Raw genomic sequence first — 26,010 nt, 5'->3', positions numbered from 1 at the left:
TTCTTCCTTCCATTGCTTCCTTCTGTCTGTCTGAAACAGAAAAAGATATGCATGTCACTTTCCTACTCTTTCCTGAGTCCTTTCCCTTTGCTCATGATCTACATCTGTAGATAATGGCTCCTTCATTTATGAACAAGATGAGAATGAAGGCATGTTGGTAGCCATCAACCTTGTCCTAGGAAGTAGCGCTTGAGTACCCATCCCCATCTTCTCTTTCGTCCAGAAAGTAGAAGTCTTCCACTTTAAAGTTCCTTCCGGGATACCAATTTGAAAGTTTCATAAAACTCCATCGTCTGTTGCTTGTATTGGTGGTGTTCCTCGTGATTCTGATTGGTCTTTGCTTAGGTGGTTCATTGCCTTGAGAATTTAGATTTTATGATCGACTTCACTCAAAACAAACTTTTTCTCCTGAAGTGGATAAGTTTTCCAGGGGAAGACAGTTATATATAGCTAGCGCTTTTAGTTTTAATTTCGTAGCCCTTTAAGGTATGACCGTGCTTGCTTCAGTACTAGTCCCTTCTTCCTGAGAGGAAAAAGAAAGGAAATCAGGTCAAGAAGAATCATGGAGGACAGAAATTGCAGAAAGGCGTACGTCTTCAGTTTCCATTTCTTGGTACTTTTACACTTTGAGTCTTGCAACCATCTTCCAAGCTCGCTTTTTTACCTGACGAATAGCGCCCAATAGTACTCACCTGCAACTTCTAAACTTAGTGCTAAGAAGTTTCTTTCCTTGAAGCTTCAACTTGATATGATCAGCCACCGGGACTTCTGGCCCGGAAAAGTTAAAGATTCTGCAAGAAACTGAGCAGGTGGGCGACCTCTTCCGACGACACTAATTTTTGACTTACTTATTTTTGTAAGTTTTTTTTTATTTACCGTCCAATTAGCTAAATCAGAATGAGATGGCGATTGACAGTCCTCTTGATTCTGTCTGATGCAGCCAAAAACACTGAAGTCAAGGAAGAATCACCATCCAGAATGTATGATGAAAATAGTTACTTTAATGCTGCCCATCAATCCATGGCAATAGAACAAGATGGCTCCATAGTAGCTGCAAGCAACTGCATCATGGGGACAACAGCAGCGGGCCTAGACCAAAACTTCACTCTTGCAGACCAGAATAACCCCACCCAGGAAGCATTGGGAATTGAGCTCCAGAACCAGTTCAGTTTCGAGCTTGATCCAGAGTTCAACACCCAGATCATCCATGAAGCTTTTCAAGCAAGTCACTCTCAACTAGATCACCACCACCGCCACTTCGCCACGCCAGTGTTGCCGCCGCCGTCATCAGTGCTTCAGAAGTGGGAGGGTAGTGAACTGCATGATATTGGATTGCAGCATCAGCAAAGCACATACAGTTTGAACTCTTCCTACGCTGCTCCAGACCTTCTTAACTTTCTGCAACTACCCAGACGTTCTGTCCCCACAGTGCTTCCCACCACTTCCATTCTTCCTTTCAACGGCATCACCAAGAAGGCAATTTCAGGCTTCCCTGATTCAATTGACATCTATTCAGAAATTGGTGGAAATGGTGCAAATTCAGCATCTTCAGTCCTGTATGATCCGCTCCAATTGAGCTTCCCACCGAATCCACCGTTGTTAAGGAACTTGTTTCAGTCACTTCCTCAGAATTACCACCTCCCCAATTCGAAATCTGGGCCATACTTTGGCATGGATGAGAAAGATACAAGAGGGAGTGGGATGCTTCAAGAGGGGGATATTGGTGGCTGCAGGCAGTATGGGAACTCGGTGCTGGATCTCAAAACGGAGATGTGCGCGATGGACAAGGGGGAAGGAGGGGGGAACCACCATTTTGCTTCTACTGAGAAGCAAAGGAGAGAGTCGTTGAATGAAAGGTTCAAGGCACTCGGGTCCCTGGTCCCTAATCCAACCAAGGTAAACCGTAAACTGACTCTCTCTCTCTCTCTCTAATGCTTTACTTTGGGGATGTTCCCGCTTTAATTTTTTTTTTTTTTTTTGGGTAAGAAACTTCTGTCCTTATTATGGTGCAGACCGACAGGGCTTCAATCGTGGGTGATGCAATTGACTACATCAACGAGCTGCTGAGGACAGTTGAGGAGCTCAAAATACTTGTGGAGAAGAAGAGGCGAGGAGGGGGGAGGCACAAGAAGCAGAAGCTTGGGGACAATGACACAGCCGCCACAGAAATGGAAGTCACCACTCAAAACAAACCTTCCCGTGCCATGGACGCTTTCTCTGCTGTCAGGGTGGAAAGAGAACAGACGTTCAGCGGGTCGCTGAGGAGTTCATGGCTGCAAAGGACCTCCAAAGAAGGCACATGGGTCGATGTAAGGATCGTTGATGATGAGGTCACTATCAAGCTCACGCAGAGGAAGAAGAAAAACTGCCTGCTCTTCGTCTCCAAGATTCTTGAAGACCTTCACCTTGAGATCCTTCACGCCAATGGCGCCAACTTCGGCGATCATAACATCCTCTTGTTTAATACCAAGGTACGTTGCTTTCGATTCGCTTGTACATGAGCATATTTGAGTCTCCACGCAGACATGCATGAGATGAAATGATGATATATTGAGGAAGAAGACATGCGATTGCAGTTCTTCAGCAAGAGTTTCTTTTTGCTCCGTTTGCAGTTAATGGATTATTAAGTTAAAGGTTGTATGTCCATGGGTCAGATGTATCTCTCTTTCTCTCTCGCGATCATATAGATACGTTTATCTAATTATAAGAGTAAAGCAACTGAATATTATTACTTGACAATATCTTTCCCAACGTACGTTAGGTACATTTTGAAGTGTGAGTGGTTGGTTGCTTGCATGTGCTTTCAGTTTTCCCATCAGACAAGGCAGCAGTTCTTCTTCTTTTTTCTTTTAAAAATGAGAAGTTCTCCATTACTGGCATGCTTCTAGCGCATGGCCGATGACTTTTCTTTATTTTGAATATGGATTAATAAACTTGGGAAAGCATTTGAATGCAGATCTGTGAAGGCTCATGTGTTTATGCGAGTGCAATTGCCAACCAGCTCATAGAAGGTGTGGACAGGAACTATTCAAGGTTCACTTCAAGCTTGTAGTGCTACGTTTGCAGTACGTACATATATGTCGAATTCGGGCAAATCTTGGCAGATGTTTCTTCAGCGGCTCAGCCACAAGTCCCACCGTCACCTTTCTAACGCGGCTACTGATTTCAGTTCCTGTTTCGTGTTTCTTTTATATGGCATGTTCTTTTGTTTGGAGTTTTGTTGTCTGAACTTTCCTATTGATTGGATGATTTGGCAGCCAGGAATTGTAACAGCAGCTCAATTTATGCTACACATGATATGCTCCATGGGATTCAGTTTCAGTTTGGATACATTCAAAGCCACGATTGCAGCAACTGGATTTCTATGAGATAAAGAAAGAGAGAGTGAGAGGGAGAGAGAGTGAGAGATCAGTGTGTGTGCGTGTGTATGTTCCTGTAAGCCCATAACCCTTTCCTCGGCCCTCGCAACTTGTTTTTTCATATTTGGTGAAAGTCAAGTATCTGCGTAGTGTTCGCTCTTATTCAGTAAAAATCTTATGCTTACTATATTTCAACGTTATTACGGTGTTCGTCTGTTAGTTCATTAATTTCCCGGGACTATTTCATTTAGTCATTTTAAACATTTATTTACCTGCGTTTAAGCGTACTTTCTATTTATGAAGGTATCATACAAGTAGCCAGACATGTGCCGCTTACATGCGTTATGCGCTCTTCTAAATCAATGTATTTGATTATATATGTATGTGAGTGTGTGTGTAGCTTAACATACTTTATCTGTCAGAGCGTAACCAAGCAAAAAATTGCAAAACCATGAAGGTTATGCAAGATTTCTCAAAAATTTTGCATGTAAATAAAGTGGCGACTATAATGGGACTATCTTCGTCTGTCCAACTATGTTCATGCAGTGTTATAAGTTTCCTAAGTATTATAATTCCTACATTATAACTGCAAATCTTAGAGCCCTTAGGATCAATTCCACCTATAGTTGTAGAGATGGTTTGGCTGCGTGTTTATTTGCTTTTATATCCAAGATTGATTGAAGATTTTTTCATGCCTTTTTATTTAGGCGGAGCCTACCTATAAATTGAAGTTGTTTGATATTACGTTTGCAATCGTGTGCTGCCTTTTCCCTCTATGTCTTAAATCCTCTTAGACCCCATTGTCTTAGAGCCCTATGTTCTCTTGCACATGTACGTGTTCTTGAAGAACCCTACCTATTTTGCTCCGACCAATCATTTTGGTTGGGCCATTTCTCAGATCAGTGGTTGGCATTCTTACTGCCACAACCCTTGTAATGTGATTAGACTTAATGCCGTGAACTAAAACCTTGACAGGGTTTTGCTGGTTACTCATGAATGTATGCATGCATGTGCCTGTCTCGTGCACATTCATACTTTACCTGACTTGCTAAGTTGCATAATGCAAACATATCAAAACGCCTAAACATAAGATTCATAAGTTATAACCATGTTTACAAGTAAGCAGGAAGAGGAGTGCTTTATCCTGCTACTCAAAGAAGAGCTGAAGCCCCCAATCCATAGTCTCTATAGGATAAAGGGTCTGTTGTTGGTGCAGGGTGGCCCTTGCAATATAAAGAGTTGATTTGAAATGAAAATGACTGCTTACGAGCCCAAACCATTGTACAAATCCCGTACACCGAGTCTTACTACCCGGGAAACTGTTGCCTTGCATACCACTCAGGAAGTAAATACTTGTTATGCAAATCGAGGTTAATCTTAAGTTCACACAATGAGATGCTGCTGCTAAATATTCCCAGAAAGCTGTATCCGTTCCAGGGAGAAGCCGGATTTTCCTCATTCTCTACCTCAAAATAAAATCGACGGCCAGGTTGCCTCTAATGTTTTTAGAGACGAGATTGCTTCCTCCCCGACTCCTTTTCAGACCATTCTGTTCTTTTATTCACGAGTAACCAGCTTTCTGTACGCAGGGGACCTCCAGTTTTCACCGAAAGAGATCATTCTGAGCGCCGGATGGAATCCAGATGACACCTCTCGTTTCAAAACTTGTTTTCACATTCCGTTTCCACAAGCGAAACTTCATGTGCCATCTTCGTCTATATATATATATATATATATATATACACACACACACACCTTTAAAAGCAAGAAAATACTGATCAATAACTGCTAGCTGTAGCATGTTGCCGTATCTTCTGCAATTTCGTGAGATTCTTGCCAGGGGGAATGGGAGTTCAAGAGTTGGAGAGATTTCCAAGCAATAGTTCCCGAAGGTACTGAACAAACAAGGAGAAAAAGGGAAAGGGGAAAGGAATCAAGGGGACATCAGGCACTAACGCTCGCTCTAGAACCGACTCCTTCATAGAAACACTTCCTTCTTGAAAGTCGTTGTAACGCACAAGCACGTAAAAAGGAAACTGAAAATTTTGGGCCACCCTTAGCCAAATGGGACTCCTAAATTTTCTTCTTTAAGATGAAGAAGCAATTGAACTGCTGCAGAGGAAAGAGGAGTCCAAAAGAGACTGTTATAGATGGAGTCCTTTTCTGTTGTATTTATCTGGCAAATCCTTGTTTAAGAGTCTACCATCCGAGATAATTTCCAGAAACGAGCTTTCCTGTTTTAAAAATACATAAGAGATAGGCTGCTATTTTATTTTGCTTGACAGAGTAATTGGCCTGAGTTCGAGGAGAATGGCGCCATGAACGCCTCATAAGAGGTGTTTTGTTTAGAAAACGGCCGAAACGTGAGCTTCAAAATGGAAACTCCCTTAATCTTTGCTGCCTTGACATGAAATTCCGAGTCTCCATGTTCTTCTTTTTTGTTGAGGAACCAAAGTTGGATAGGTGCATTTCTGGTGTGAATGGAGAAACCAAAGCCATTGAGGCTTTTCCTGCGTTTGTTTATGTAACAAATTTAAGATGGAACATTTCATCGTCTTCTTTTTTTATCCGCAGTAATTTACACCATATTTTTATTTAGAAAAAAAAGGCTCAGACTTATTTCCTGAAAAATTGTAAGGAATCAATATTTTTTTTAGGGAAGACAAAAAGAAGGAAAAGTAGAAAATATTTAAAAAGAAAAAGAGAGCACTGACACACACAAACACACGAGTGAACACAGAGATACATGCACAAATATGGTCCCTCGTCTAGGGCTGCATTGGTTTAGGCTGCATTGACTTGTACACGGGTTTAAGATACCTTCACAGTCGAACCAAGGGCTAGTTACAACTCCATTCATTAGTTACTTCTACCAAACAAAATTTAAAAAAACACATTTTTTTGGGTGAGCAAGAGAAGTATTTTATCCTACCGTGGTCTATTTTTAGTGCCTTGAGATGCAGCCCTGCCAACCTTTAATTGATAGCTCAAAGGTAATCTATGCCAAAGCTTAAAAGTGCTCATTTAATGGAGCAAGACTACACGCCTCTCAAAAAGGGACCATTGTCCACTTTCCAAAGTTTGGTTTATGCTCTACGCATATGCTGCTAAGGCAAGAAGGTGCTTGGCCAATTTTGCCATACAATGAGCTCACACAGACATTGTCTTAATCAAAGTAAAGTTCGTTGAATAAGTCAATCAGGTTTTGGCTTTAGCTCCGTGAGGTGAAGCCTCTTTGTACATCATCAGATATGTTCAAGTCCAAATGCAAAGGCTACCCTTCAGCGCTTTTGGAAAGCCAACAACTAATATCCCGTTTTGCAACTATCTCAATTTGGGTAGGGTTTTCCATTTTGCTCTAAACAACTGCATGTTAATTCTGATAAGGTTAAAAGGTGGGTAGATTTCTTACTTGTTCATGCCTCACAAGGTGTGGTTTGTGCAATCGTAAGGGGCACTCTCTCATCTATCCTCTACTTTGCTATTGCATGCGCTCAAGAAAACTGCCTCCTTCCTTGTCAATGGTTGAAGTTGTGGGACCTTCTTTGTCATATTGACGGACTCATAAAATGTCATTGAATAAATACTGACGGACTTAGGAACCGTTCGTATATCCTTCCAGAACAGTGATGGCGTAACAAACCCGTCAGTAATATCTAACTTTTGTTCCACGAATTGTTCAATAATAAGTGGTTTTTTTTTGTAGTATACAAAGTGTGAATGAACCAATAACTTTGGCTATCCATTGTTACCCAACCATCTAACTAGAGCCATTCATTTGAAGCAGATGACTGGTTTAGAGAAGAATAATGAGAAAAAAAATGTGAATTGATATTAAATGACTGTCATCTTTTTCTCATTGCTTTTCTTTAACTTTCCATCACAATGAATCACACAACTTAGTTAGATAGCTGAATGACTTTGAAAAGCCAAAGTTACCATGTAATATTTCTATATATATTGGCAAATGCTAAACACTTAGACGATAGATGGATTAGAGATTATCTTAGCTTTTGATCTTTTTCAGATCAACGGTTGAGAGGAAAACAAGGAGAAAAAGGTGATTGCGTATTTTCATCATATAATATTACTTCACACCTTTTTCTAATTGTTTTTCTTGCTAGATGACAAAAATTCTTAAAATCTCTGCTAAAATAAAAGCATTAGTAATGGTTTATGGTATTTTCTAGTGGTAGACTTAAATATTTAACCATTCAGCACAGCAGCGGGGTTGATGTATGTGTATGTGTATGTGTGAGAGAGAGAAGGTGCCAACGCCTCCCTGAAAAAGTTGGGAGGAAACGACTGTGAATTTTGCTAGAAAAGGAAGCGAGTGTCTTTAAGCCAAGGCAGCAACTTTGAGCCTTGGCCCCAAATAATTCTGGGAAAACTTATCTCCGCAACTGATTTAGCTGATTAATTTAAAAAATTAATCCATTTGGGGTTGAGAGGCATGTCCTGCATTTCCCAACTTCCCTCGGGAACAAAGATCAGCAGACACAAGCGTAAAGAGCATGCTCAAATTATTCTAATCAGTAAAAAGCATATGATATTCCTTTCTTTTCCTCTCCCCAAGTCATCAACTTGCTCTCAGACGGGCTCCAACCCACCAAACTTGGTCCGAGCCGTCTTAGTCATGAAACCAACTATGGTCGGCGTAAAACTTGATCCATCCACCACTTTTTCTACGCTAGGATCAAAGAGCTATACTTGGTTTTGACCTCCTTCAAACACACCCTCCCCTCCCCTCCCCTCCCCTCAAAGGATGTAGTCCGACAAGAACATTTCACAAGTAGATAGAGATTTCGACGCCGAGCAGAAGGGTCACATGGGCGGCGCAGTTCATTAGCCGCAAACTGTCTCGATCGAGCGGGACTGGCTGTTTTTAAGGGGGACTAATTGACCAAAGCCAAAAATAAAATTAGCATGGGATGAACAATATAATGGCGGAGGAAGTTAAGTAGGGATAGTTAGTCAAGAGTCAAGAAGAAGCTAACAGACACTATCAGGATTTGTATTAAATAATAATTTCTTTATTGGTCATCAACTTTATGTGACCCTACCCAATCAAAACAGACTCCTCTGGCGGTTTTCACCCCTTTCACTGGTTAAAAAACGGCCTCATTTTGTTAGTTTGCAGGCCAGCTATGCGTGCATGCCAAGCAAAAGTACAACAAACCCTATATATATATATATATATATATATATATATATATATATATATATATATATAATAGAGAGAGAGAGAGAGAGAGAGAGGGGGGGTGAAATAGAAAGATGCATTGAAACAAATACTGTATATAAGAAGGTCCTTGCATTTCTTTGCGTGTGGTGCTTCGTTTTATGGTAGTTAATTTATGCATGTAATACATGAAATAGGTTTCTGAATCGAATCAATCAGCAGAAAATTCAAAGAATCTGCTGAATAGCATTGGAGTCAGAATGGTTTCTCGATGAGATTCTTTAAAAACTAGAATATTGAAGAAGGAAAAATCAGAAAAGAAAACTTTAACATTCAGCAGATTCAAGCGTAAATCGGCTGAGTAAGTTTTTTTTCCCTTTCCCAAATAATGGAATCTGACCTACTGCCAATGACACTGAAAGCAGGCCGATTCTGCCTGATTTTTACAGCACCGGCCCTGTCTCTGCGGCTTGGCATCTTAACCGGAAATGTACTCTTTTTCCTTTTCGGCTTCCAGCAGAAGCAGGAAAATCTAATCATGCAGCATCAGGCACTTGGACAAATGCTGGATCATAGAACTTTATAATTTATTAATCAGGCTTGATTTTCTCCTGATACCGTATCTCAGCTTGAGCTTGTAAACTGTAAAGCTTCTTAAGTACTTAAAAGCCTTGGATTAAGTTCCAACTCTGCCAGTTGGCAGTTTAAGTTTTCTGATGATGCTGTCCTCATAACTTCTTAGGCCAGTATTAGCCATTAAGAAGGCTGAGCTTCTGAGGAAAAGATTTCTACGCATTTAATTTCTTGTACTGTTTTGAACTCCACACATTTATTTTTCATATTTAATGCCTTTTACTCAAATTTGAACAATGAGATTGCATGCATGCCCTGAGAGCATAGATTTGAAAACTAAGATAGGAGTTTATCCATTTTTAGCTATTCCCACAAGCCCATTCATTTTTATCATCTGTTATCTCCATTTTCTTTCTCCATCTCGAAATTGGGCTCCTAAAACAACCACCTACCAAACAAAGCAACATGGATAGCAAAGATGCTTCATTTCTGCACTTTGTCAACAGAGGGTTTTATACAGTCCTATTAAATCTCTCTCTCTCTCTCTCTCAGAGTTCATCACGCGCCTGTATCAGAATACGGAGATATATGTGGACCCCAAGTTATGGAATCTCAGTAACAACTGCTCTAGCGGAAGCTTGAAAGGGACCAACTTTGGGGACCCACATATCGCTTCCCTGCTTCCTCAAACCTACAAAAAGTAACCCACTTTTTCCTTTTCTTCCATACTGTTCAGTTCCTCACCTTCTCTTACTCTCATCCAATTCCTTCCAATTACTTCCTTCTGTCTGCCTGACTGCAAAAGATATACATGTCATTTGCTCACTTCTTCCTGAGTCCATTCCCCTTGCTTATCAGTGTAGCCATCAAAACCTTGTCATAGGCAGTAGTACTTCAGTACCTATCCCCATCTTCTCTTTCATCCAGAAATAACAGTCTTCCATTTTAAAGTTTCATCCGGCATATCAGTTTGAAAGTTTCTTAAAACTCCATCATCTGTTGCTTGTATTCGGGGGTGTTCCTGATTATTCTGATTGGTCTTTGCTTAGTTGTTTCATTTCCTTGAGAATTTAGTTCGTTCAGTTCAGTTCATTCAAAACCAACTTTTTCTGGCCTAAAGTCCCAGAGGGGAAGACAGTTATATACAGCGCTTTTAGTTTTCGTAGACCTTGAAGGTATGAGGCGGTGCTTTTCTGAGTACTAGTCCCTCTTTCCTCGCAGGAAAAAGGGAAGAGATCAGGTCAACGAGAATCATGGAGGAGAAAATTTGCAGAAAGCCGTCTTCTGTTTCCATTTCTTGGTAATTTTACTCCCTGAGTCTTGCGACCATCCACCAAGATCGCGTCTTTATCTGACGATAGAACCCCAATTATAATCACCAAGCTTCTAAACTTGGTGCTTTGTTCAAGAATTTCTTCCCTAACAGCTCCAACCTGATACAATCAGCCACCAGAACTTCTGGTCTGGAAAAGGTTAAAAATTCTGCAAGAAGCTGAGAAGGTTAGCGGCCTCTACCGATGACGCCAATTCTTAATTTGCTTTTTTTTTTTTTTTGGAAGTTGTGATTCACCACGAAATAGTTAAAACAGAATGAGATGATGATCGACAGTCCTCACTGATTCTGTCTGATGCAGCCAAAACAGCGAAGTCAAGGAAACATCACCGTCCAGAATGTATGATGAAAATAGTTACTTTGATGCTGCCCATCAATCCATGCAAACAGAACTAGATGGCTCCATTGTAGCTGCAAGCAACTGCACCATGGGGACGGCGGCAGCAGGTCTAGATCAAAACTTCACCTTTGAGGACCAGAACAACCCCGCACAGGAATCAATGGGAATTGAGCTCCAGAACCAGCTCCGCTTTGAGCTTGATCCAGAGTTCAACACCCAGATCATCCAAGAAGCTCTTCAAGCAAGTCACTCTCAACTAGAGCACCACCACTTCGCTACGACAGTGCTGCCGCCACCGCCATCAGTGCTCCAGAACTGGGAGACCGGTGAAATGCATGACATGGTATTCCAGCAGCAGCAAAGCTTGAATACCACATACAGTTTGAACTCTTCCTTAGCTGCACCAGACCTTCTAAACTTTCTGCAACTACCCAGATGTTCTGTCCCCACAGTGCTTCCCACCACTTCCACTCTCCCTTTCAACGGCATCAATAAGAAGGCAATTTCAGGCTTCCCTAATTCACTTGACATCTATACTGAAATTGGTGGAAATGATGCAAATTCAGCATCTTCAGTCCTGTACGATCCACTCCAATTGAACTTCCCACCTAATCCACCGTTGTTGAGGGACTTGTTTCAGTCACTTCCTCAGAATTACCACCTCCCCAATTCGCAATCTGGGCCATACCTTGGCTTGGATGAGAAGGATACAGGAGGAAGTGGGATGCTTCAGGAAGGGGATATTGGTGGCTGCAGGCAGTATGGGAACTCGGTGCTGGATTTCAGAAGGGAGATGTGTGGGATGGGCAAGGGGGAGGCGAGAGGGAACCACCATTTTGCTACTGAGAAGCAAAGGAGAGAGTCGTTGAATGAAAAGTACAAGGCACTCAGGTCCCTGGTCCCTAACCCAACCAAGGTTCGCTGACACACTCTCTCTCCCTCGCTCCCTCTCTCTGGTGCTTTACTTTGGAGATGTCCTTGCTTTTGCTGGTAAGGAACTGCTGTCCTTATTATGGTGCAGACTGACAGGGCTTCGGTCGTGGGTGATGCAATTGACTACATCAAAGAGCTGCTGAGGACAGTTGAGGAGCTCAAAATACTAGTGGAGAAGAAGAGGCAAGCGGGGGGGAGGCAAAAGAGGCAGAAGCATGGGGAAGAGGACCCAGCGGCCACAGAAGTGGAGGTCTCCACTCAAAACAAGCCTCCCCATGGCATGGACGCTGCCGCTGCTGTCAGGGCGGAGAGAGAACAGACGTTCAGCGGGTCGCTGAGGAGTTCATGGCTGCAAAGGACCTCCAAAGAAGGCACATGGGTCGATGTAAGGATCGTTGATGATGAAGTCACTATCAAGCTTACGCAGAGGAAGAAGAAAAACTGCCTGCTTTTCGTCTCCAAGATTCTTGAGGACCTTCAGCTTGAGATCCTTCACGCCAATGGCGCGAACTTCGGCGATCATAACATCTTCTTGTTTAATACCAAGGTACTTTGCTTTCCATTCGCTTGCACATGACCATATTTGAGTCTTCACGCAGGCATGCATGAATGAAAGGATGATTGAGGAAGAAGACATGCCATTGCTGTTCTTCAGCTACCGTTTCTTTTTGCTTCGTTTGCTGTTATGGATTATTAATTTACAATTGCACGTACGAGAGTTGATGCATCTCTCTTTTTCTCTCTCTTTCCCGACCATATAGATAATAGATGCGTTTTTCTAATTATAAACGTAGAAGGATGACTGAATATTATTACATCTCAACACTATTTTTCCCTAACGTACGTCAGGTAGATTTTGAAGTGCGAGTGGTTTTTAGCATTCCCTTCTGACAGGGCACCAATTCGTGTTCTTTTCTTTAAAAAACAAAATTCTCCATTGGTATGCTTGCTGCGCATACGAGATCACTTTCTCTTTATGTGGAATTTGGATTAATAAACTGCCGAAAGCCTTTTGAATGCAGATCTGTGAAGGCTCATGTGTTTATGCGAGTGCAATTGCCAACAAGCTCATAGAAGGTGTCGACAGGAGCTACCCAAGGTTCACTTCAAGGATCTAGCGCAGATGGTTCTTCAGTCAGAAGCCCCACCATCACCTTTCTAACGCGAATACTGATTTCTGTTCCTCGTGTTTGGTGTTTCTTTCCTATGACATGTTTTTAATTTTCATTTATAGTTCTGTTGTCTGAGCACTTTTGGTTGGATGATTTTAGTAGCCAAGAATTGTAGCACCGGAGCGCAGCTGCAGTAGAACTTCACTGATCCACCATGAAATAAACTATTTTGTCTTAGTTTGATGCATCTCATGATATTAATCCTCGTAAGATTCCAAGAAGTTTCAGTTCTGAAAGCCATATTTGCAGCAACTGGATTTAAGAGAGAGAGAGAGTTTTCATAAGGCCATAATTAACCATCCCTCAGCACTCGCAACTTGTTTCTTCTCATATTTGTGAGGTTCAAATATCACTATATCAGTATTGTTTGGTGCTGAGTAACATTTCTATATTTCAATGTTAATAAGGTCATCTTTGTCTGCTAGTTCATTTCCTATCACTATTTCAATATTTGATCATTTTAAAACTTTAATTTGGATCTAAACATGCATATTATTTATGATGGAGCCTTAGGAGTAGCCCAAACAAATCCTCATTTACATGCTTTTCAAATTACTAATCCTTTAATGAAGATAAAAGGAAAACAATATGTGCATGGTTGTAGAAGGAAAAATAAGGAGAAAAAACAAGAGAGTTTGGAAGAGAAAGGAGCAGGAAAAACTAGTCACATTTTGGGACTAGTACTCACACACACAGATATGTATATATATATATATATATATATATATATATATATATATATATATATATATATATATATGTATATATATATATATTACATGATCACAGGGGATTAGGTGCCATGCACGAAATGGAACGCAAAGTATGCTAAAATGCAGCAAGTCATGTCCGTTTAAATTTTAAAATCGCTCCACTATTAGATTAAAGTAAAATCAAATGGCCGAGTTGATGCCACCGATGATCGACTTAAGATTATTCATATTAGCTGCATATGGTTCTTTGGACACGCACACACGCACATATGCTAAACGCGTTGCAGTAAACTCAAGTTTGTGTTCCATTGAACGCATTCCACACAGACCTCTTTTATGGCTCAAAGGAAGTTCAGATTCCGGCCACTCAGAACCATGTCCGAAGTGGATGAGGCTTTTTGGCATCTAATCTTCAAGGACCAGAATATTCAATGGGCTTATTAAGTTGTCAACAACGTGAATCAGGTGCAGTTAAAAGCCTAAAACTTTTTATGATAAGAAAGTTGGTAATTAAGGGTGACATAGATCTAAGATAGCGGTGGCCCAGTTGAGGCGGGCTTTGGCTTGGGCAAGGGCCTGCGTCACTTTATCATATGGAACTAGTCATCTTACTTGACTTTAAAAGCTACCAAGAAGGGACCGAACAGAAGAAAAGCCTGGTTGTGCATCTTCTATGTCATGCCCACAACGGGATGCTAATAAGCCAAAGATGCTTTATTCTGGTGTACAAAGAAATCTGTCAACTTAATTCTGAACCCAGGTTTGCCCAACCCTCAGGCTACTGAGTACTGTTGGAAGTTTTATTTCCATATACCCATGGAATTTGAACCATAAGTCATAACTTGCTCATATGGTCACTTATGCTCATTTACACCCAACCTGATCGAAATAAAGCTCATAATTGAGTCTCTCTCTCTCTCTCTCTCTCTCTCTCTCTTCACAGCCGCACACATTTCGATTGTTAGTTACATTTCAGTTGGCGTGTTCTTGTTGCACATATACAGTAAATGGTATCAAATCCAAAGTCAAGCTCATTGCTTATTTCTTACAATTCATGCTTTGGCTTCAATATTCTTTGAAAAAAGCTGGATCTTTTGCCGTTACTTGTTTGCAAAAAAAAATGCAAAAGCATAAAGTGAAAGTGCTTGGGTCAAACTAGGATATACCAGCTAATGTGTGTGTGTGAGAGAGAGAGAGAGAGATCAGTCCGGCGGCATGCATGTAGATGTATTAAGATACAAAGACCAATGCCTTTGGGGGCCCATTTGCCAACGGTATGTTACTGTTCCATGTACCTGCCTGAACCTGCCCTCAATTTCAGGGGCAGATACATAGAGAATAGTAACATCTTTATTGTTGCCAAACAACCCTTATTTCCAGCAGATTACATAGTTTGAACCCAAACATGACAATTTATTATCTGCAACAGATACAAAGGAAATTCAGACCAAATACAAACTTAATTGGTAAGAGGAAAGTGAATGCACAACAAACACCTAGTGAATAAAGCATTCAAGCTATCAGTTCCGAGAAAATAAATTGGTAGCAGCCTAGCAGGTAAACCGTGCGTAGGTACTGCCACTTTTTTGGAGGAAAATTGTGGCAATTGGCAGGTAAATGAACTGGTTGAACTGTTTTGTTCTGCCTCTTTTCTTTGAACTTAAACAACACACAGTTCAAAATCTGAAAGGTGGTGTCCAGCCTAAATGTTAAAAAGTTGGCCTCGATTGTCGTAAATGCTTCAACTGGCATGACACAAGAAGGTTATTTGGATCCTGTTGCCATGGTAGAGAAGAAAAGCAAAGCTAAATGGAAAATCGAAACAGCAAGTGAAGTATTATTATTAAGCATTAGTTCAGAAGACAGTTATTCTTGCAGAATCATAAAAAGAAACAAGCTTCATTTTTCCTTCATGGATTATCACAACTATTTCAGAACAGAAATGAGAAAGAAAAGAGATTACAAGTTAAACAGTTAATACATACAGATTGCTTACAAGGAAAAGCCTCCAATAGAACTGAGTGGCTCCATTATCAGGCCTCCGAAAAAATGATAATGTTGTAGAAGCTTGACTAAGTTAGTCAAATAATTCACAGAGGAAGGCTGATATCTCCAGCATATCTTCAGTCATGGTCCATGAGTCATGGACCAGTCTATGATAAAAAGACGGGTGCTAGGACACAATTTCTATTGACAATGCCCATTTCCTCAGACAAATGCGGAATGCAGAAAACACAGCGATGCTACTGAATTGCGAACAGCCAGCCTAAGGTCCAGAGGTCACAATGCTGTAACCATCTTGCACATTTCTGCAGTTAGTCATATCACTGGAAGAGTTCCTCAAGTGGCTTTGGGAATGGCAAAGCAGCTACAGACTTGAACTGCAATCATGATGGAAAAAATCCCTCAGAAACAATGAACAAACTTGTCAACCAATCGTAAAGTTATTATCTGAATAGAAAAAGGATTATTCCAACAAAATACAGGTGGAGGCCGAACAATCAATTTTATAAATTAGTAACCACCACCTGCTTGTTCGGCATCTCATAACAAAACTAGAAATAGGTACCTTTTGTTGGCTATATTTCTCTCTTATTGCTTTGAGAGACACATTTCCAGCCACATCCTTAACATCAAACTGCAAACGATGAATTTCAAACACTACATCTTTTAGATCTGATGCCTTATAATATGTGTAATGCTCAAGGGTTGGATTCTGTACAACATATAAAACACAAAAAGAACAAGTTACACTCATGATTTGGACAATATTATATCAAAAGAAAGAGACAAAGAGAGAAATTTGAAGAAAGAGACCCAAGGGTGCGACAGTTGGTCCAATGTCCATTTTGCAAGGAATAGGGCAGATGCTGCTACAAGAGAAGGAACGAACTTCAGGAAATCATAGTCAAGTAATGTAAGCTCTGCTAGATAATTTGCCAAGAATTCCAGTTCATATATGCGATCCATCTGAACCAAGGATATCAACTTTCAGTTAACTGGATTTGTAGTAGATTAGCCTCACTAATTCAAGTTATTCGTACCTTGGAGGAAGCTTGTGCTGCTCTCAAAAACCTCCTGAATACAGAACAAAAAACAACAGACCAAATTCCAGAAATTGATACTTTCAGTACATAAACCAAACAAGATTGAGATATTCATCATTCAATATAAAAAGATAACTGACCTAAGAAAGGTTTTTGTAGTTGGTGTGGCCAGCTCAAAGTGAAGATGATTTAAAACATCAGCCTCCATCTTTAAGACCTGATACATTTTGCATAAGAATCAGAAAAAACCCTTGGATGTCCCATATTCCAGCTTAGCTTGGTGGAAGCCCGCAACTTGACACAACTATACATTATGGAACCTCATGTTGCTAAGCTACTACACGCATCCTTATCCTATCCAAAGGAAAACATTTCCTAGTCCATGGAAAATTGTGATGTTCTCTTAACTCAAAGGGTCCATATCTCATACAATACTAGTAGTATTTTTTATGGCTGAATTCTATTAATTGTATAGCAGGAATCTTCACACTGTGGCAGGCTGTCTCTGGATGGCCTTGCATGTGCCAAAGTTTCTCATGTGCTGCTCAGATGCGCGACATCATTGAATTGTGAAAAATAAACATGTTTATCAAAAAAAGTGAGAATACCTGTTGCTTATTGTATGTATTATCTGTAATCAAGCAAAAGTCCTCCACACGAGGTGAACAAATCTCCTCATACTTCCTGGACACCATACAAGTAGATAGCAAAACCATTAATCACTATGATTAACCATAGCATGAGAAGGAAATGTGTGTATTGAATGTAAAAATCATGAAGGCTAACAAAATACATAAATAGTTACCACTGCTAAGCAAGCTACAGTGAATATATTTGTGGAGCATAATGAACAAATAGACTTAGCAGGACTGCTTTCTCCATCTGAAGCAAATATCATGTTTTTCTTGTAGTAACTAAATGCCACCTTTCCATCCCACGAAGACAAAAACCCATATTTTTTTCTGTGCTAGCTTAGTGAGAAATAACACATAACCAAGTGGATTGCAGTTTATATCTTTTAATACTGGACCTCGCATGAAGATGATAATGGAAATTCTCATCTTCCCCAACTTAGGGGAGAGAAGAAGTATGAAAAGAAGAAAAAGAAAGGAGACTTAAATCGTTGAGATAATAAATAATGACATTAATGGAAATTTTAGAATAAGGGTCATATTTTCATTCCTGAGAGATTTTTTTTTTTTTTCAATTTTAAACAAGAAAATAGAAACTTAAGTAGAAAAAATCTAGTTAAATGATGTATAGATCAAAGTCCAACATGAACAAACACAGACATTGCTAAATATACAGATGTAACCATCCAAAGTGGCTTGTCGCAATAGTACTGTTTACGAATGCACCCTCGTGGACCATAATGAATCCTTCCCTATAAAATTCTATATGCATGTACATGCACTCATAAAATCAAAATATAGAAACCTTCAACCACTTCCATAGCTTCAAAAAACAATACTATAAGATCTCTTTTTCAAAGGTGGATGCCTTGGCATAACAGGCTACTGCACAAAATGTTAAGAAAGAATAAAATCTGATTGAGAAGCACTAACGATGCAATGAGCATGCAGGTAATCCCGACTAGCTGTAGCATCTTTCTTTCAACTGGTTTCCCAGAGAGGAACCTATCAATGTAGCAGACTGTGAGGAAAAGAGTATCCGGAACAAGTCTATATTCTTCACAGACCTGCAACCAAAAAGGAGATCACATAATGAGATATATGATAAACTCAAACCAACTTATGTTCCACATGGTAAAGACCAAAAGGAAAAGACATTAAAAAGGACAGTATGGAACACTTCAAGAGTCAAACTGGAGAAGTTCAAGATATCCATGCTAGAGCCGCAAACAATAGAATATGATCAGATGTATGCTCCCAGTTATATCTACTATGCGCTCCAAATGATGATTGTCAGACATGCCTATTGCAAGTAATGGTCTAGAGCACCACAGAAGTGGGCTGAATGACCAGGTAAAAACTGCAAAGTGAATGAATTTATTCTGGATAAGACAGGTGCCTGAACTATCAGCTGCTACATCAACTAAACTCAACTAGAAGTAATCAAGGGCTTAAAATGCAACTTCTTCCACAGGCAGGGTTCATAGAGTGAGTAACTTTTATCCAAATAGAAGAACGGATAGTAGCAATTTCCAGGTCGTGGTAAGAGTACAAAGAGACAATAAGATAGAAACTTACCTCAACAAGCCAGTCTACAAGAATTGCACGCATAGCTGGCGAAATATCCCACTGTACCACATTCATGTAATCCTTCAATGGCCTCTTCTTCAACTGAATGTGCAAGAGAAAATTTGAAAGTAAGAGACCAAATGCAATTAGATGGAAAAAAATAAAAAGAAGAAGAAGAAGGAAAAAGAAAAGAAAAAAAAAACATGAAGTTCTCTTAGTACAAACTACAAATTAAGGGTCATGATCTGAGTGCAAGTGAATCTGAGTTTGTGTGGGGTGGGGAGGGGGGGGGGGGGGAGAGAGAGAGAGATGACTTCATAACAAACTAGATATTTTCAACTACATCCCACTTAGTTGTGTAACTTTTGTTATTTCCTGAGAAAATATTACACTGTTGAACTTTTAAAGTTTCACTTCAAGTCAACTAAATCAAAGTCAAATCTTGATTTTTCACCTAAACTAAATCAAATTCAAAATCATGACATTATCACCAAGACACTTATGGAGGTTCAAACCAGAATATTTCACTGAGATCAAACTGAAATCAGCAGCTTGCTGACAGCTGGTGCAAATAATATCATAGTTGAACAGCAGTTCTAGTCAAGCATAAAAAGCAATTTGCAAACGTCCAGCTACAGGAGAACAAGGAATGAGGAAATAAAACTTTAGGAATTAATCTGAAGAACAAAAATCCATGAAAAGCATTATTTAGCCACCATGCAATTTTTTCTAGACTTATGGCCATACGCAGTTACACACCTCAGCCTGTTGTAAGTAAGCATAGATCTCCGAGGCATAAAGGCTGCACATTTTGGGATCCTTGTGGTCCACATCAATGTCTACAAAGTGTATACCGGTAAGTATTTCCCCTTTATGCATGTCTTCAGTGTTGATAGCATCACCTGATTAAAAAGACTAAGCTGCTTTAGTACTATAGTCAGAAACATCTTCTTCAGATGTCTGCCTAACTGTAAGCAGTTCCATGTGCTTATGTTGAAACCAGTAAACCACCTGTTAATTCATGCTCATGAAATAATAACCTAACAGATGTCTTACTTTTCAGGAAGTATTGAAAATTTGAAATAATAATGGCGATTCAAATAGATATCCATTTGCAACAGGGAAAAATGAAGAGGAGCACAAAATTCCCAGACGGCACACACATGAAACATGCATAAAAAGAAAAAAGAAGATCCAATTGGAAAAGAGAAGTCCTGTGACATAGATGCCCGTATACGCAAACACACATATTACATCAAATATATAAGAGAAATCTCAATTAACTAAAAATACAAAAAACTCATGCAGTTTTGTAGAACTAAATAACTGAAAACACTTAAAACATAGAAAGAAAATGAAAATTAGTAATCCCACCAAAACTTTTCAAAAGGACTGCCCATTGATGGAATTTCTGATCTAATGTCATTCAAGTCCTTGTATAAGGGGAAACCCCTTCCATTCAAAACACAATGAGGTGTCTGTCTGGCAACAAAATGTACATTGATTTAATTATTTATGGTGAAAAAATATAAGAAATATCAATGATATTTTTAACCATGACATAGATCAATATACTTGTCAACATGGCCAAACAGTTACAAAACAGGATAGCACATGCTATATGTAGAAAGTAAATAACAGACAAGGAATAAGTCTCTCAGCATTATAAACATTTTTGGGTATGAAATCCACTTTCTTTTCAGGGCTTGGTTTTCTATTATACATCTTCCTTCAAATTGAAATGATGGCTTGATTAATTGAAGGTACTGACATATAAATATAAGTGCTTTCTCCTTGAAGAAAGTAAAAAGCTAGCTTTACATGACATTATGGTGATTCTTTTACTGAGCAGCTGCAGCCCTCTTAAATATTAACTTTGAAAGCAAGGAGATGGCACATCAGACCTTTGTCAGTGGAAACAACATCTTTGGAAGTATGTTCTGGGACTTTCTTCACTTTCTCATGCTCAATGATAGCCAGGTCGTCAGTCTGCAATTTTTTCTGTCTCGCCTGCTCTTGACAATCTGCAACCTCTTCATCATGGGCAGGAGCCACACTTGACTCTTTTATTCTAGTATTCAGCTTAACATTCTTGCAGCTTTTGGGCTTCTGAAGTATACATAAATTCATAATCGATCATTCAGTTTCTTCCAGGACACAAGAAAAACCAAAGAAAATGCAACCAGGCAACTTCACAAAAGATATTACGGTTGGCACAAAAGGAACCAAAACATATGCGTTTCTCGATGTGTGTGTGTATTCATTCTTTAGAGGTGCTTGGTCCTTTCATTGTTAAAAGCTTTCACGATGAAAGTCACAATCTAGAGATGCTACTACACTTGAAACTCCAAATAAGACGAGTATGTTCCACTTCTTATGGTCTTACCTTACTTTTGGCTTCCTCAATGCAGTTAATAAATGAGGTCTTGCAAGCAATGTTAGAGATATCCTTCAGCACAGCCTGTCTCTTATTCTGCACTTTGACAATGCTTGGAGCATGATGGTTCTCATCCAGGCCCACCCTCTTAGAATATCGGTGGAGTTCCTTTTCTTGCTTTACACAAGATTCTCTCAAGGGAATTGCAGCATTAGCAGCACATATAGCTGCCACTCTAGCACGAGTGATTCTACCTGTAGTCTCTTGAGCTTCAAAAAAGATTATGTTTTTTCTGTCCATCGCCACAAGGATTATAACAAATGCCAGTGCTAAGCTCTTGAATGTCTTTGAACTCAATGAACCTGCATCAGAAAACTCTAAGCAATTCATTATCAAAAACAGGAAATTATAGACTAAAAGAGTTTCGAACTACACTAAAACTCTAAGCAATTCATTATCAAAAACAGGAAATTATAGACTAAAAGAATTTCGAACTACACTTTGCCGACAGTAACTTGCTCTATTAATGGAAAAAGAACCCAATGCCATTAAGTTGTTACTTCCAGAATAAAGTGGAGAATGGAAAAGTTTTGATTTCTCATAAATGAGCTAAAGCACGTGAAAAGTTGATTAGCAATTGCTCTTCATTTTTATCTTGGAGAACTGGAGGCCCAGAGACCATAATTTTCATTTATCATTTTTCGTTTTTAACTGAATAAATTGGAATGAACCAGCTACAAAGAAAACTCGGCATGGGTAACAAGAATCATTGCAAGAGATACAAATTTTATAAAACTAACGGCTCAAGCATAAAATAAAAAATAGCTTAGAGAATTCACGTTTATGAATGAATGCTTCCATAAAAGGAATGTGCTGCATTTCTATGTCAGCCATGCATACTCTTACCACCAAGTATTGGATATTATAAAGGAATCTCAACCACAAATGTGCATAATTTTTACTAATTTTCTCTCATCAGCCTTAACTTCTTGTCACAGTTGACGTGACCCTCTAGCATCTGACTAAAAAAATATATACAATTTCATCAATACTGTGAGTTCTACAATGATAGCATCACATTCTCAGTATTAAACTTTGAATTCAGGCCTCCTACTGTAAAATGATCTAGCCCAAATTTATCATTCACTGAATGGGCCATTTTGTAATGCTCTTCATGCCAAGACGAGCATTCAAATATCGCTGTGTGCAAGAGTAACTGTGTTAGATGCATCTATATGTTTTTCTTTTTTTTTCTTCCCAACGTACACAATGTAACAAAACCTAAAAAGGGCGAGATCCACAAGACAGTACCCTGCGCACCTTACCATGAGATCAGGATCTAGTAAACCCCCGACCACCTGTGAATGTTCAAGCACATAGGCTTTTTCGTCCAGCTAGTGGACAAGGCATAGGTAAATGCTATATACATCCATATAATCTCTCTCCCCCCGAATGCAGTATATTTGATCGTCGGCATGTATAACTTGAAAAGAGAACAGATCCGCGGGCGAAAGACTGCGAGGTGGTCATACATGGGACAAGCTTGGAAAGCCTCGCCTTCTTTGGAGAACATGATTTTCAATTAGGACATAAATTGTTCAAAAGATAGAGGACAGCTTCAACAGAGAAGTCAGACTTGTATTGTAGATCCACTTAATCTATGAGGGAAGGACTTGAAACCCAAACCAGTGACAGAACAACGCAGTTAGGGTTCATGGATACAAGCCGACTAAGAAACCCAAGTAAATCAGCGTAGCTGATGCAAATTCATGATGTCCAATTGTGACTAAAATCTAAATAAAGTCGAGTCGCATTGTGCAATAGCACCAAAACGCGATCCAAAGCGACCGCCATCATGGTGGTAGCGACATAAACGTGAACATATGAGGCTTCTTTGACCACGGAAGGCCCTGGATTCCCCAAGAAGCTCAATCCCGCCACGACTCGGTTATTTCAAAATCTCTTATAGTCTCCCCAAGAACTTCGAACGCCAGACTTAGCTATGCCAAGACTGTTAATGTCTACAAACTAAACCAATAAAACGAAGAAAAAACAGACCCTTCACAGTGCGCAACAGAGGCACATAAAAGGATCTGGCAGTTCTATCATAACAGCTAGAAACAAGATTGAAGACAAATTCAAATTGGAAAAAAAAGGAATGGAAAACAATCCAGAGTTGGACAATTCAAAACCACGAAGCAGATACCAATAATTCCACAAGGACGTAAAAGTATTGAAGAGGAAAGCGGAGACAGAGAACAGAACGAAAGCTGGAGAATGAACACACCGTCCTGCAGCCAAAAAGACAACGCTCTAAGCTCCAGAACTTGGAGAAGATGACCAAGAAAGGAAATGAGAAGGAAAGAGGAGAAGGCGATGATCTTGCGTCTTCAGAAGGAACACTATAAGCGCCCTCTTCTCTTCCTGCCCTCGCCCCCCATGCCTCCTTACCATGGGAAGGAAAAGAACCAGCAAGAAAAGAAAGAAGAAGGATCCACAAGTCCCCACTCTGAGATCTCAGCAAAGTAAAGCGCAGAGAGAGAGAGAGAGAGAGAGAGAGAGAGAGAGTGAGGGAGAGGAGTGATTCTGAGTGAAGTCCTCCTCTCTAGACCTTCTTTTTCAAAGAAAAAGACGAGCGCCAAATCCACTCACTCACCTTCACTTCAAAATCTTCCCTCTCTGTCTCCCCTTCTTTATTATTGAGTGAGCAGCTGCTTTTCTTTACTGAACGTCGTTATATTATTTTACTATTTTGAATTGCCAACGCAGAAAAGCAGGCGAGAAAACTAAAAGCGAAAAAAATGGCACACCAAATCTCTGCTCCGCTCTTCGACGGCGACGGTGAAAAAGAGGAAGACGAGCCTCTAGTCAAACCACCACCCACTGCCTCCCGTGAACGCCCATCGCCTCTCCTCCCACCTCTGCGCTTTCGTTTTAATTCTCTTTTTATAAAGGGACGCAACGGTTGGTGGGGGAATCGCCTGATCGAGGAATTGACTGATCTGTCCTTTTCCGGTAAGATTGCTTTCACGGCTCGGAACGGACAGGTAGTTCGTTTTCAAGGGCGTTTCCGTCAAATCAACGACGTTTGAACATTTTTCCTACGCGCTCGCAACCTGAGCGTTCTTTTACTTTACCTGCGCCATTTATTGTTTAGATTATATGATTCTGCCGTTAAAGCCCCACTTGACAGCAGCCCGGCCCCAGGAAGCCGTTTTCCTTGTGAAAATTTTTCTCACGATCGTTGAGAAAAACACGCTGTTAAGACCTGGTTTGTCCTCGTGAGAATTTTCCTTGGGAATGTGGTTCTCATTCAGAGTTGAGTTTGCTTCTCCCCAGATCCTATCCTGGACGGGAATTACTTTCCACGGAATCCAGTGAAGCTAGTCGATTTGAGAAAGTACTTTCACTAGACCGATTTAGCAAGCCCCACCTCACCGGCCTTTTTAAGAAATGCTTTGGAAAGAGAAACACGCCTATCTAAGTCGCCATCCATATAAGGAGATCGGTCTATTCAAGGTTGTCACGTGTTAGTTTTTTTTTTTTAATTGTTTTTCAATATTTTTTGGTCTTTTAATTAATTATTATGCTCCTCATTTTTCTATTTTCTATTGGTTTGAAACTCAATGCTTTTAAAAATTATATTCTATGAAAGCTGACATGAACGATTTTCATGGAAAGTGTCTCCCCCATATCCCGATCCCAAACATGTATTTCAAATCCCGATTTCATGTGGGTTTACTCATTATCAAATTTTGGCATCTTTCTTTCAAGATAATAAGTCTTTGGTCCTCTAACTTGGCTAACAATATACTAGCTGATGTACGTTGGGTCTTTGTACTAAACACTGATAAATATGAATTGGATCTTGTTCGCCTAATGCAATTGTGGATTTGACAACAAAATTTTTGCCTTTTATATTGATCAGGAAGCAAGCACAAAACAAGTAATTGAGAAAAACAAGTTACATGAGCTGCAACAATTTGATTCTCTCATTAACTTGTTGGACATTAATTTTTTTGGATCATGTGCCCTCTTTTTAATAATTTTCTAAAAAAGAATACCTATTTGAATTTCAGTGAAAAAGTTGTTTTTCAAATGGTCCCTGTCTTATGGACCATATTGCTAACTTCCTCACATTGGGTGGTTTTTTTTGCAGATTAGTCTCTTCTGCATACTAGTCTGTTTAAATCGACTGCAGCTAAGTTTGATCATGGCCAACAAGTCTAAAAGTTCTCACTACAAACTTCTCCTTTTTCAAAAAAAGAGAAGAAGAAATCACTGGAACCCCAAATTGAAATTTATTCTTTATAGTTATATTTCACAATGGACATCGGCTTCCGGTTCAAGAAATAAAGTATCGTTCGTTACCATAGAAAAATAATGTTTTGTAAGGCTTTTAAATGCAATGGTCTGCCTTTTTTGGCATATAAAATCCCTTATATGCAGCCAAACAAAAAAGAAAAAAAAAAACTTTACGTTTATCCATATGGAATTGAGCATTACAATCAGCTCCATATGGTTAAGTTTACAAAGATGCTCCTTAACATAAGTTCATTATATATATATATATATATATATACATATATATATATATATATTAAGAACAAACTCACGTGTAGTTTACAACATAGCCTTTCACGAGGACAAAGTCACAAAACTATCATTCTATCTATTCCTAACAATTTCCATCAAAGTAATTTGATGGTTGTTCATTTGAACTGTTTGGTAAAACTTTAGCCATTCTATTGCTACCAAAAAAAAAAGAACAAATAAATGT

The 26,010-nt window shown here is 39.6% G+C and overlaps 3 protein-coding genes across 7 annotated transcripts; 2 read left to right on the top strand and 1 right to left on the bottom strand.

Annotated features, from left to right (window-relative positions):
- On the top strand, positions 1-3,434 carry LOC116252408 (transcription factor bHLH91-like). Of its 2 annotated transcripts, none has more exons than XM_031626643.1 (4): positions 1-809; positions 941-1,896; positions 2,013-2,471; positions 2,957-3,434. In XM_031626643.1, the coding sequence occupies exons 2-4, from the start codon at positions 979-981 to the stop codon at positions 3,050-3,052; spliced, it is 1,473 nt and encodes a 490-aa protein (XP_031482503.1). In that variant the 5' UTR covers positions 1-809; positions 941-978; the 3' UTR covers positions 3,053-3,434. The 2 variants fall into 2 exon arrangements, with proteins under 2 accessions (XP_031482503.1, XP_031482502.1); XM_031626642.2 differs by lacking the exon at positions 1-809 and adding an exon at positions 811-856.
- Positions 3,435-9,843: 6,409 nt separating this feature from the next.
- LOC116252404 (transcription factor bHLH91-like) lies at positions 9,844-13,070 on the top strand. Its single transcript, XM_031626635.1, has 4 exons — positions 9,844-10,614; positions 10,749-11,703; positions 11,809-12,267; positions 12,743-13,070. The coding sequence occupies exons 2-4, from the start codon at positions 10,786-10,788 to the stop codon at positions 12,836-12,838; spliced, it is 1,473 nt and encodes a 490-aa protein (XP_031482495.1). The 5' UTR covers positions 9,844-10,614; positions 10,749-10,785; the 3' UTR covers positions 12,839-13,070.
- A 2,345-nt stretch (positions 13,071-15,415) lies between these two features.
- On the bottom strand, positions 15,416-24,151 carry LOC116252944 (putative cyclin-A3-1). 4 transcript variants are annotated; one of them, XR_007573215.1, is made up of 12 exons: positions 23,518-23,850; positions 21,240-21,592; positions 20,758-20,962; positions 19,613-19,755; positions 18,863-18,955; positions 18,218-18,351; positions 17,261-17,336; positions 16,793-16,869; positions 16,650-16,683; positions 16,423-16,475; positions 16,175-16,321; positions 15,416-15,986 (listed from the first exon to the last, which is right to left on the bottom strand). XR_007573215.1 is itself a non-coding variant. In XM_031627590.2 (12 exons), exons 2-12 carry the CDS (start codon positions 21,528-21,530, stop codon positions 15,930-15,932), a joined length of 1,410 nt encoding a protein of 469 aa, XP_031483450.1. In that variant the 5' UTR covers positions 21,531-21,592; positions 24,041-24,151; the 3' UTR covers positions 15,416-15,929. The 4 variants fall into 4 exon arrangements, 3 of the variants coding, with proteins under 3 accessions (XP_031483450.1, XP_049933442.1, XP_031483451.1); XM_031627590.2 differs by lacking the exon at positions 23,518-23,850 and adding an exon at positions 24,041-24,151 and having other exon boundaries at positions 16,423-16,575; XM_050077485.1 differs by lacking the exon at positions 23,518-23,850 and adding an exon at positions 23,887-24,025 and having other exon boundaries at positions 16,423-16,575.
- Between the last annotated feature and the right edge of the window lie 1,859 nt (positions 24,152-26,010).

The sequence above is a fragment of the Nymphaea colorata genome, chromosome 4, assembly GCF_008831285.2.
Source record: "Nymphaea colorata isolate Beijing-Zhang1983 chromosome 4, ASM883128v2, whole genome shotgun sequence".
Lineage (NCBI taxonomy): Eukaryota > Viridiplantae > Streptophyta > Magnoliopsida > Nymphaeales > Nymphaeaceae > Nymphaea > Nymphaea colorata.
The sequence above is the reverse complement of the archived record's forward strand: the minus strand, read 5'-3'. Positions and strand labels throughout refer to the sequence as shown.

Bases quoted from the DNA above. Each gene is read 5' to 3' on its own strand.
- LOC116252408 (XM_031626643.1), top strand. From the start codon at position 979: ATGTATGATGAAAATAGTTACTTTAATGCTGCCCATCAATCCATGGCA. The intron at 1,897-2,012 runs GTAAACCGTAAA...ATTATGGTGCAG, and splicing joins TGGTCCCTAATCCAACCAAG to ACCGACAGGGCTTCAATCGT. The intron at 2,472-2,956 runs GTACGTTGCTTT...ATTTGAATGCAG, and splicing joins TCCTCTTGTTTAATACCAAG to ATCTGTGAAGGCTCATGTGT.
- LOC116252404 (XM_031626635.1), top strand. From the start codon at position 10,786: ATGTATGATGAAAATAGTTACTTTGATGCTGCCCATCAATCCATGCAA. The intron at 11,704-11,808 runs GTTCGCTGACAC...ATTATGGTGCAG, and splicing joins TGGTCCCTAACCCAACCAAG to ACTGACAGGGCTTCGGTCGT. The intron at 12,268-12,742 runs GTACTTTGCTTT...TTTTGAATGCAG, and splicing joins TCTTCTTGTTTAATACCAAG to ATCTGTGAAGGCTCATGTGT.
- LOC116252944 (XM_031627590.2), bottom strand. From the start codon at position 21,530: ATGGACAGAAAAAACATAATCTTTTTTGAAGCTCAAGAGACTACAGGT. The intron at 18,352-18,862 runs GTAAGTTTCTAT...TTTTGGTTGCAG, and splicing joins TTGTAGACTGGCTTGTTGAG to GTCTGTGAAGAATATAGACT. The intron at 16,870-17,260 runs GTATTCTCACTT...AAAATGTATCAG, and splicing joins ATACATACAATAAGCAACAG to GTCTTAAAGATGGAGGCTGA.